Source organism: Leptodactylus fuscus, chromosome 11 (assembly GCF_031893055.1).
Source record: "Leptodactylus fuscus isolate aLepFus1 chromosome 11, aLepFus1.hap2, whole genome shotgun sequence".
In the NCBI taxonomy this organism is placed as follows: Eukaryota; Metazoa; Chordata; class Amphibia; order Anura; family Leptodactylidae; genus Leptodactylus; species Leptodactylus fuscus.
This window is the reverse complement of record NC_134275.1, coordinates 36,133,337-36,145,564: the sequence shown is the minus strand read 5'-3', so window position 1 is coordinate 36,145,564 and position 12,228 is coordinate 36,133,337. Positions and strand designations below refer to the sequence as shown.

Below are 12,228 nucleotides of genomic sequence, written 5' to 3'. Positions count from 1 at the left end.
ATGTGGCACTGAAGAGAAAGGAAGACGGATCCACCTCAGGAAGGTCCTACAAATAGTCCCTGTAGGTTCACCGCAGGAATCACTGCATAAAGTCACTGACATGGACATGAAATGGGTGGGAAATAGAGAAATCAATCTAAAAGTAATCTACTGGTAAAGATGGCACTCCAGAGTCTGTGAGTTCAAACCTCCATAAAATTCCTACAAAAAAGTTCAAGAAATTCTACTGATAGGAGAATATAAATCAGATCTGCAAAGTAAACAGCGGAGGCCTATATATCATCTTTAATCTGTTGGGAAATATTTCACAAGCTCGGAAAGTACAACTCCCTTGGCACGAGAAGTGAGTGGTGGGGGAGGTCACATACCAGATATATATGAGGGGGAAGACCTGGTCTACAAACATTTAGAAGTACGTGTGTGAGGTCTGGAGGACGGCTCTAAACTTCTTGGGGCCATCATGTACGTGCCAATACTGTTCTTGCTTGGAATGGTTTCGAGGCTGTGTACCAGTGACCAGTCATGTCCGGGTGAGTATTACATAGATTATATATTTCATATTACAGTATATCATAATAAGCAGTCCATCATTACTCTTTAGGCCTTGTTCACAATTTGCAAGTATAGACTACTCTTTATATACTTTTACTATATATCTATTTACAATAATTTAATTATATGTTTTTTTTATTACCAGAAGTGAAAGTTTTAGGGATTGGAGATTCAGACAAATTGTCCATTCTTCGAGGCTGCCCTGGTCATCCTGGTCTTCCAGGTCAGAAAGGAGATGTTGGGACACCAGGAGAAAGAGGTGGGTACTAGACTAATACCAACTCATTATTAGTTGTGTCAGGTAGTCCTAATATTATAGCCCAGATAAATGTCTATCATGACTTAGTTTTTTAGAACATCCCTGAATTTTTGTTGGCTTTACAAAAAATGGGCACATCATGAAGGCAGTCCCTATGGATGTCATTTTTATATTTACTATGGGGCCACCCATTCTTGATGTATGATACTGTATAAAAATCTATTTTATTTTAGGACAAAGGGGATCTGTGGGGGAGCCAGGAAAGGTTGGACCTCAAGGTGAAAAAGGTCAGTGAAGAATTACATAGAATAAAATGCAATAACATCATGAGAACGTTCAGACCATTGGTACAGTCTCGGTAACTCAGAGCATGGTAAAGATGAGATTTTCTGGTGCTGCCCACTTTTAAAGGACTTTCCATGCATTGGCTTTGCATTGGCTTTACTGACTTTGCAGTAAGGATTTCCCATACCATCATGTCATTGAGCCCCCAACTAGATGTTACATTTATAAAAAGTACCCCAAAAAATTGATATAGGAATCTTTTTGGTTTGGCCAAGTCCTCATTGGGTAAATGACTGAACACCAATGCATATCTCATCTTGAGTGTGAAATGAGAGAATTGGGATATTGAAGAAGAATTTCCATCATACACAACTGATCAAGCTGAATGAATCTGTAATAGGTTGTCCACATCCATAGTATCATGGGAACCTCTCGACAGCTCAAGTAAAAAGTTCCCAAATGGTCAAGTTTGACAGTCCATATGGAGCTCTGAAATAACCCGCTGGGACATTTTGTGCAAAAGGAACCACAGTGGAAGGTGAAAAGGAGTAAAGGAGGCCCAAGGTATGCTAATATGGCTGCCCTAAATGTAGCTATTATAAGAGCACAAAGGGTTGCACATAGTGATAGAAGACGTTCAGGTTTCTTTCAAGCTCTGCTTTTCCTATCTTACAACCATACATCACGTAAGCTATACCCATGGTTTGAATGTCCTGCCCACTGAGCTCAATGGGGCGATCTGGAGTGACTACTGCTTCTATATACTGTGCTTTATAGATATATAACTTTGTTATTATAGGAGAAAAAGGAGAAAGAGGAGTAACTGAGCCCGTGTATGGTAAGTTACGGTTTTCTAAAGGGGTCTAGACTGTCTTCAATTCACACCAGATTTACTTAAGTGTCTGTTGTCTAATCTAACCTTACTCCACTTATTAGTGATCTTAGTTTTTAACCATATTTTGAAACAATGACTGAAATTTTGGACTGAACTTTCTCTCAAAAGCGCTGCAGAAAGAACCGCAATGCATTCACGCAGCGGTTCTTCCCACAGCGCTTTAGTGCTGCGATTACGGCCCGTGGGGCTTTAGCCTAAAAGAGGATTTGAAAATTGTTATTTTTTATCCAGATAATTCTATAATGAAGTTTCCTTCTAATATCTGTCTCCTAGCTGCCAGGAACTGCAAAGAAGTCCAGGATCAAGGGGCAGTACTGAGTGACTGGTACACCATATACCCCGATGGCAGTCAACCCCTTAAGGTCCTGTGTGATATGGATACAGATGGAGGGGGATGGACTGTAAGTATATACAACATGTCAGTAAGCCACTATTGGAGGCTTTTTCTGGCTAATATAGATTCATTGTGACAATAACTTTCCTACACAATACAGTAAAGCCTTTACTTATAAAGAACTTCCATCATTTTTCCTTACGTATGAGAAAATATTTTATTACAGGACTTTGTCTAGTTTCTAGGGCAATGGTGGCCTTTCTATGGACCATATTGTCTAGACCAGGTCTGTTCCTGTCTATATCATTCTCACAATGAGTAGACGTGGTCCAAGGTTTAACATAACCCCATCTGCTCTTTCTCTAGGTAATACAGAGACGTTGGGACGGGTCAATAGATTTCTTCCACAATTGGGCTACTTATAAGAGAGGATTTGGCAGTCGGCTGAATGAATTTTGGTTGGGGAATGATAATATTCATCAAATAACTTCAACAGGTAATGAGAAACCTGAGGAACATCTTATTGATGGTTCTGCTCACTCTGTATATAAAGTTGAAGGCGTCAATAAGTAGATCTGGTTGGTTTGTTGTGGACTTGGTGACCTGGGGTTCCTTTATTTGGGGGTAGTCATCTATTCTTTGTCCCAGATTGTTATTTTTAAAAAGAACTATGAGCAAAATTTAGAGTAGATGTAATATGGTCTGCATCCACCCAAAGTTGGTCTTACTTGAGAGCGCCATTCAGGACTGGAGAGTAGAGATGAGCGAGTAGTACTCGATCGAGTAGGTATTCGATTGAATACTACAGTATTCAAAATACTCGTACTCGATCGAGTACCACTCGCTGTTCGAATGTAAAAGTTCGATGCAGAACCAGCATTGATTGGCTGAATGCTATACAGTCAGCCAATCAACGCTGGTTCTTCTCCTACCTTTAGAAGTCTTCTCCGTGCAGCTTCCCCGCGGCGTCTTCCGGCTCTTCATTCACTCTGCCAGGCATCGGACCTGGGCAGAGCCGACTGCGCATGTCCACTTGTAGTGCGAGCATGCGCAGTCGGCTCTGCCCAGGCCCGATGCCTGGCAGAGTGAATTCAGAGCCGGAAGATACCGTGGGGACGCTGCAAGGAGAAGACTGCTCGGAGGATCCAGCCCGACCTTCACTCGTGGACTTGGTAAGTATAATTTGATCGAACGTTGCCTACCCCTGAAACGAGCATTTTCCCCCCATAGACTATAATAGGGTTCGATATTCGATTCGAGTAGTCAAATATTGAGGGGCTACTCGAAACGAATATCGAACCTCGAACGTTTTACTGTTCGTTCATCTCTACTGGAGAGGACAACCAAAGTGTCTTCTGTGGGCACAGGCTGTGATAAAATATTGCTTCTATAACACAACGGGAGGAGTTCATCATTCCCTCTATGCCAGGTCTCTAGCCCCGATTGCCGCCACGTTTTGAGAAAGTGAATGGAACGAGATAGGCCTGACTGATGTATTATAACTCACGCCAGTTTTTTTGGTATGAGATAAAATGGAGATCTATGCCAGCGCCTACAGACTTTTCATAAATCCCCATTCCCTGTCCATTCAGGCGTTAATTAAGACTGGCGTACAATATGTTAGTCTTTATAAATATTCCCAATGACTCCAAGGCCCAGCAGAAGACAACCCTATTCGGAAGTATCTCTAGAGCCAATCTTTTGGCACTAGGTTCTGTCTGTCCCGTTATTGATATGTCCGATGTGTGCGAGGCCATGTAAGTGGAAGTATATATGTTCTGCTTAGACGGAGGGTGACTATAAAGGGAAGTGGACTAATGTTTCATTGTATTTTCCGACAAGGCTGTGCCTTAGGTATAATTGAATGGCTGTCACAATAGAACAGGCTGTATACATATATTTCACTATATTTATACTAAAGCTCCTGTGCTTCTTTCTCTGTAAAGGAACATGGCAATTACGTGTCGATCTACAAGATTTTGAAGGTAAGAAGGTTTTCGCCAAGTACGCAAGCTTCAAAGTCTTGGATGAATCTGAGAAATACACATTATTAATTGGAGCCTTTCAGGAAGGAACTGCAGGTGAGCGACCATTTCACTAAAACGTTCCAGCTGTACGGAAAAAAGAAGTGATCCCCTATTTATTATACAGGGAAGACATTTGCAATTCCACAGCCAAAAATGACCATGCTGCATATTTCACAAATTTTTTAAAATAAAGTTTTTTTGCAGCTTTTTTTTCCCCCTGTGTGGATGAGGTTCAATATCTATCACTTTGCCGGTTCTGTAAAATGCAGCAATTATTTTTCAGCCATGTTTTCACTACATGAGGCTTTAGCCCAAGTCTCTCAGACATGTCAACCCACCCGGATTTCCTGGGAATCACACAATTATTGAAGTCCATGACCCAGTCACTGCTGCCGATCGCCTGGTCCATCTCTCCTGACTGGTATCATCTGTGACTATTAGGCTGAGGTCCCAAGATGCGGAAACCCAGATTTTTTGTTGCAAATTTTTTGGAGCCAAAGCCAGGAGTGGATTAAGCAAAAGGGAGAAATATAAGAGCGTCTATGTATTTCCCATTCCTTTTAGTAGTAATGCTGAAAATAACTCTAACAGCTTAACCCCTCAGATGCTGTGATCAATAACGATCGCGGCATCTCGATGGCCTGGGGGCGAGATTGCTCCCCCTCTTGGCTGCCTATCCCTATTGCACATAGGGAGCCTATGTGTGACGTACTGCAATACAATTGCAGATCAGCAGATCCCAGGATCAAGTTCACTTATGGGACAGGACAAAGTAAAAAATATTTAAAAAAAAAAACAAAAAACCTTTAAATTTCAAAAACACTTACTGTAAAGAAAATAAAACAAACAAGATAGTTATCCTGCAATGTGCAAATTATTGTATTTTGGTCACTTCAATCCCCCCAAAAAATAGCAATAAAAATTATTAAACAGTCGTATATTCCAAAAATTGGTACCAATAAAAACTACAACTTGCCCACAAAAAAAGAGCGCTGACATATCTCCATCAACTAAACAGTAAAAAAGTTATAGGCGTCAGAATACGGCGACCCCAGGAAAAGCGCTAATTTTTGAAAAACGACATTCTATTAGCAAAACCTAATAAAACCAATATAAATACGGTATCGCCGTAATCGTAATGACCCACCATACTGGCAAAACTTAACCCCTTAAGGACCAGGCCATTTTTTGGTTTCGCATTTTCGTTTTTCCCTCCTCACATTTCAAGAGCCATAACTTTTTCATTTTTCAGTTCACAGAGTCACATGATAGCTTATTGTTTGCGGGACAAATTGTACTTTGTAATGGCACCATTCAATATGCTGTGCAATGTACTGGGAAGCTGGAAAAAAATTCAGAATGAGGCGCAATTGGAGAAAAAATGCATTTGCGCCATTTTCTTATGGGTTTAATTTTTACAGCATTCACTGTTTGGTACAAATGACATGTTACCTGTGTTCTACGTGTCAGTACAAACGCGGTGATACCAAATTTATATAGTATTTGAAATTTTTTGATACTTTTAAAAAAATGATAAACTTTGCAAAATAGAAAAAAAAATTTGTGTCATCATGTTCTAACACCTGTAACTTTTTCATATTTCCATGTATGGAGCTGGTTGTGGTGTCTTTTTATGCGGGACAAGATGACGTTTCTATTGATACCATTTGGGGAAAGATCCGATGGTTTGATCACTTTTTATTCAATTTTTTATAGGAGGCAAAGTGTTGAAAAAAACGCTTTTTGGCTGTTTTTATTTTTTTTGCCGCTACGCCGTTCGCAGTACGGGATAAATGTTTTAATATTCTAATAGTTCAGGCATTTTGGAGCGCAGGGATACCTAATATGTTTATGTTTAATGTTCTTTAATTACTTTTATAGCTGATCTAGGGAAAGGGGGGTGATTTGAACTTTTATATTTTTTTTATTTTTTTTAATACTTTTAAAAACTTTTTTTTTTCTTCTGTTACATTTATGATCAGACCCCTTAGGTACCTTGAAACCTAGGGAGTCTGATCGCTCATACTATTCACTGCAATACTACAGTATTGCAGTGAATAGGAAAATCGCAGCACTTCTATTAGACGATGCCTCTGGCATCGTCTAATAGATCTCATGCAGAGACAAGCCTGGAAGCCTTCAATAGGCTTCCGGCTGTCATAGCAACCGATCACCGCCCTCATGTGACGTTCAGGAGGGCGGCGATCAGCGAAACATGGCGGCGCCCATGCCGCCGGCGCCGTTTACACACTGCGGTCACGTTTGACCGCAGTGTGTAAAGGGTTAACAGCAGCGATCGGCTCGGGCACCGACCGCTGCTGTTAGTGGCAGGTCCTGGCTGTATTATACAGCCGGCATCTGCCGTGTATGGAGCGAGCTCAGCGTGTGAGCTCGCTCCATACATCCCCATGCGACCCATGACGTACAGTTACGTCAAGGGTCGCTAAGGGGTTAAAGGGATTCTACCATTAAAGCAACTTTTTTTCTAATTACCACGAAGGAATAGCATTAAGAAAGGCTATTCGTCTCCTACCTTTAGATGTGGTCTCCGTCGCGCCGTTCCTTAGAAATACCGGTAGTTACCGGTATGCTAATGAGGTCTCGGCAGCAATGGGGGCGTCCTTCTTCTTCATCTGCCTCCTCCCCTTGTCTGTCGTCTTCTTTCTTCGTCATGTCTGACGCCTGCGCAGTCGGCTGCAATTGCGCGCATGCGCAGTACGCTCCTCACATCTTCGCCGAACAGAGTGTACTGCGCATGCTCAGTAAGGTCCGTACAGCCCTCCAACACGTGAGTGAAATCATCCAGGCGTCGGAGGGCTGTACGGACCTTACTGAGCATGAGCAGTACACTCTGTTCGGCGAAGATGTGAGAAGAGTACTGCGCATGCGCGCAATTGCAGCCGACTGCGCAGGTGTCAGACATGACAAAGAAAGAAGATGACAGACAAGGGGAGGAGGCAGATGAAGAAGGATGCCCCCATTGCTGCCGAGACCTCATTAGCATACCGGTAAGTACCGGTATTTCTAAGGAACGGTGTGACGGAGACCACATCTAAAGGTAGGAGACGAATAGCCTTTCTTAAGGCTATTCCGACATGGTAATTAGAAAAAAAAGTTGCTTTAATGGTAGAATCCCTTTAATGTGCGCTGAATTTAGCGCAATGTCAGCTTTGCAGTGGTGAGAGTTTGTTCTTTGCGTGACGATTTGTACTGTCATTTGCCACCATTTTAGGGTACATATAATGTTTTGATCAGACTTTATTAACATTTTGGCGGTCCTAATGAAATAACCCACAATTGTATCATTATTTGCACATTATATTTATGGTGTTCAATTTGCATTCTAAATGACATTGCAGCTTGGAATGGCGGGTCATTACAATTCTTGCGATACCAGAATTTTTATTGTTTTTTATTACGTTTTACTGTTTTCACAAAACATCACTTTTTGAAAATCGGTGATTTTTCTGGGGTCACCGTATTCCAATGCCTATAACCTTTTTTACTGTATTGTTTACAGAGATAAGCCAGGGCTCTTTATTTGTGGGACAAGTTGTACTTTTCATTGGCACCAATGTTGGCATTTTTGACTTATCGATCACTTTTTACTGTATTGGGGGGGTTTTGCGGGGGGGAGGGGGGGAGTAAAGTGACCATAATATGTTAATTTGTGCATTTTGGTATATATATTCTTAATAGCATTCACCGTACAAACAAGGCAGAAGCTAGTGTCCATCATGTTGTTTACATTAGTGTCAATGGGAATAGACACAGAATTCTCTGCAATTCTCTGCTGCTGTCATCCTACGATGGAAGACAGCAACAGACATTAATGATGGTAGTCTGATCCCAACCAGGGCCTGTTTTAGAAATACTGGGGCCCTGGGCAAAATTAAAAGCGGGCCCCAAATGCTTATATACAAATAACACCAACATAATTCCATTAACAGCCCATTAATAATGCCCCCTTTCTGCCCCCAAAATAGTAACAACCACCACCCTTATGTCCATACACAATTCAAATAACCAGCTTTGGAGCCTGATGCTTCAAATCCTTGGGGCCACCATGGGGACAGGGGCTCTGGACAATTGCCCTGGGGGCCCTCAGCTGTAGGAACCCAGCCTGGCCATAGAGACAGACCTTGAAGCCGCTTAAGAAGAGTAGTCCCGACCGCGATTTGTCCCATCCCTTGTGTTACTGCATAGGAGACCCCGTATTGGAGGTTTATCTCCATCATTTAATAAATAGGGAGATAGAGAATTGGCTCAAGGGTCATGGAAATTGTGTGCATAGATAAGCAGAAAAAGGCATTTTGTCCTGTTGACAAGACCATAATTGGGAGGGATGGGGCATTTTCATCCTTGCTATGGGGTCCCGTCTCCTCTGTGTATGCCATCAACTATATGTAGTGGAGTTTGCAGGGAAATAGCCAATAAATGTTAGGAGGCGGAATAATGAACCTTTAGTGTATGACAATTAGTTCTGATACTTGATGACTATTTTTGCAGGAGATTCCATGACAGATCTAAACAACAAGAAGTTTAGTACTAAAGATGAAGACAATGACCTTAATGAGGCCAGCTGTTCCCTAGCGTATAAAGGCGGCTGGTGGTATGGCAATTGTCACAGAGCAAATCTCAATGGATTATACCACCTAGGGGCGCACAAATCTAATGCAGACGGCATCAACTGGTACACTGCAAGAGGGCACAACTACTCCTACAAGCATGTGGAGATGAAGATTAGGCCGGCTTAAGCTGGCCATACATTAGCTTTCTACAACGATGATTGTTCCAAACACACAAACAACAATGAACATTCACCGCACCCCATGCGACTTCTGACCAACCCATATCTTGAACACCACATGCCCACAATACACAACTTGCCCACAAGTGTTGGTCTAGCCCATACATAGACAATTACAGCTGACAGACGGCCAAAAACATCCAATATAAGCAAGTTTGGTTGAGATCACCTTTAGTTAGTGGTCGGCTGTATGGGACGAAACCTTCAAAATCTGCAACTACAGCAGTGTAAAGCCTAACGTGTATGGCCAGCTGTAGACAAGAACGGGGAGCAGTCCTGGCAAATTGTACATTGCCAAATATTTTTTCAGAATTTTTTTGTACGCATTTTATGTGCCGTGATAAAGGCCAAAACATATTGGGGCGTATTTATCAATGACTTATCAATGTCGGACTTTACAACAAAATCAGAAGTCATATAAAATATACAGTATTTATATACAAAATCTGCGCCAATATGTACATCCGCCTCATACCAAAATTGTGCACTAAATTGAGTGTGGCTAGAACTTGTCTAACTATTCAACATATATGTATGAACAGGGGTTTAACTTGAGGGGGTACATAGGGTGCAGTTGTATCCATTCCAAGAAGCCTTCGTGGGCTCATACGGTGTCTTTTTAAATTTTATCTAAAGATAATATTCATATTAAAATTGAAGCAAAATTTACATTCAAATAAAAAGATAATATTGCTGGATTATTTATTTTAAATTACATGTAATATTATATATTATACATGTAATATTATACAATAACATGTTGTTGTTACACGTGACAGATGAAGACTAAGGGTGGCGTTCACACTACCGTCTTTTTCCGACAGGTAGTGTCCGCTCCTAGTGTCCGTTCAAAATCTCACACGGACATTAGGAGTGGACACTAGCTGTGTCCGTGACACTTGTCATTCACTTAAATGGTGATCGGGTGCGTTCTTTTGCACTCCGTGCCCTTCCTTCACTGTCCTCATGTAAAGATGTCCGACTTTTCAAACGGACAGAAAAAACCTACCTAGTGTGAATGCCCCATAAGGAAACTAAGAAATATATACACTATAAATATGTAATATAATGCCCCCTTACTGACCCCCAACAGCATAATGGCCACTTGTGACTCCCAAACATTAAAACAGCCCCTTGTGCTTCCAAAGAATAATGTCTCATCAGTAGTCCCATGGTGGTCCCTAAACAGTATATCAATCCCTTCTTGTGGCCCTCATAGAGTGGAATACCCCTTTGTGACCCCCACATAGTATAATGTCTCCCCTATGGCCCCACGCACAGTATAATGCCATCCTCATGGCTCCAACACAAGTCCACTTGTGGCCCCCATACAGTATAATGCCCCTCCTTGTGGCCCCTATTCACCATAATGCCCCCTACTTGTGCCTCCAATACAGTGTAATGTCCTGTACGTCTGGCTCTTAAATAGTATTTTCCAATGTATAATTTAACGACCTTTTGTTGCCCCAAATAATGTAACATGCCTTTATTCCACCATATAGTATAATATAGTATCATCAGTAGTCCCATGGTGGTCCCTAAACAGTATATCAATCCCTTCTTGTGGCCCTCATAGAGTGGAATACCCCTTTGTGACCCCCACATAGTATAATGTCTCCCCTATGGCCCCACGCACAGTATAATGCCATCCTCATGGCTCCAACACAAGTCCACTTGTGGCCCCCATACAGTATAATGCCCCTCCTTGTGGCCCCTATTCACCATAATGCCCCCTACTTGTGCCTCCAATACAGTGTAATGTCCTGTACGTCTGGCTCTTAAATAGTATTTTCCAATGTATAATTTAACGACCTTTTGTTGCCCCAAATAATGTAACATGCCTTTATTCCACCATATAGTATAATGTCCCCTTACTTTTCCCATAGATAGTATAATGCCCCCTTGTGACCCCCACAGTGAAATGCCAATGTAAAGCTAAAGAGGCCATACTCACCTAAGGCTAAGTCCATGAAATGGGCAGAAGTAAGGAAGACCTGCATGAAGGACTTTTTTCTCCGACAATGTATGGGTTTTTGTTTTTTCATAGTCATTGGTGTCCAATGGACTCTGTGTGTAACCGCTATTTTAGTAGTCCGCCTATCTATTGTTAGACGCTCATGTGAACCTATTGTTACTGTGTAGCTGCAGAGTCCAATTAGGTCTCTGTTCTTATTGGGATGTATTTGAATATTGAACTATGGTCACAACTTGCATCGCACAATTAGAGATCACTGTGTTGCCCTGCAGCTCATTTACTAATGAAAGTGAATGGAGCAAGAACCTGTACCCCTGCCCTCTGAAAGCCTCCCTTCTCACTTATGATTATACAATGGGTAGATGGAGTGGAGGACATTCAAACAATGGAGGTCTCCATGGACTCTTAGGAACATGCAGAACTCCTTTATCTCTGTCTGGACCCCTTGGATCAGGTTACACTGGAGTACCAAGAACTCATGAGAAAAAAAAATGCAAAAAGTGCTTTCAGTGTATAAGCTCTTGGCCAGGCTAGAGTCCAACACAAACCACATCATAACTTAATAAAGAGAAGTCAATGAAGGACAAATCCATATATAGACCAAAAACAGAGAGATCTAAACTCTGCTCAGGTACTTCAAGCAGCAGTGGGCCAAAACACAAGACGTGGAATTGAAGAGAAAGCTATACAGATCCACCGCAGGAAGGTCTACTCATAGTCTCTGTAGGTTCGCCACAGGAATCACTGAATAGAGTCACTGACATGGACATGAAATGGGTGGGAAATGGAGAAATCAATCCAAAGATGACACTCAAGACTCCGTGAGTTCAGACCTCCATCAAATTCCTACAATAAGGTTCAAGAAATTCTACTAAAATACCTGATCATTGGAGGATATAAATCAGATCTGCAAAGTAAACAGGTGAGGCCTACATATCATCTTTAATCTCTTGGGAAATATTTCACAACCTTGGAAAGTACAACTTCTTTGGCACGAGAAGTGGGTGGGTGGGGAATGGGGTCACATGCCAGATATATATAAGGGTGAAGACCTGGTCTACAAACATTCAGCAGTACGTGTGTGAGGTCTG

General features: G+C 41.8%; 1 protein-coding gene across 1 annotated transcript; it reads left to right on the top strand.

Moving 5' to 3' along the window:
* Positions 1–425: 425 nt before the first annotated feature.
* Positions 426–9,109, top strand: LOC142184291 (ficolin-1-like). The gene is made up of 9 exons (XM_075259072.1): positions 426–530; positions 698–811; positions 1,045–1,098; positions 1,643–1,660; positions 1,896–1,934; positions 2,265–2,392; positions 2,692–2,821; positions 4,272–4,406; positions 8,862–9,109. The coding sequence occupies exons 1-9, from the start codon at positions 461–463 to the stop codon at positions 9,107–9,109; spliced, it is 936 nt and encodes a 311-aa protein (XP_075115173.1). The 5' UTR covers positions 426–460.
* Positions 9,110–12,228: the final 3,119 nt, after the last annotated feature.

Excerpts from the sequence above, each read along its gene's own strand:
- LOC142184291 (XM_075259072.1), top strand. The coding sequence starts at position 461 with ATGTACGTGCCAATACTGTTCTTGCTTGGAATGGTTTCGAGGCTGTGT. Across the intron at positions 1,935-2,264 it reads AGTAACTGAGCCCGTGTATG|CTGCCAGGAACTGCAAAGAA; the intron begins GTAAGTTACGGT and ends TCTGTCTCCTAG. Across the intron at positions 2,822-4,271 it reads TCATCAAATAACTTCAACAG|GAACATGGCAATTACGTGTC; the intron begins GTAATGAGAAAC and ends TTCTCTGTAAAG.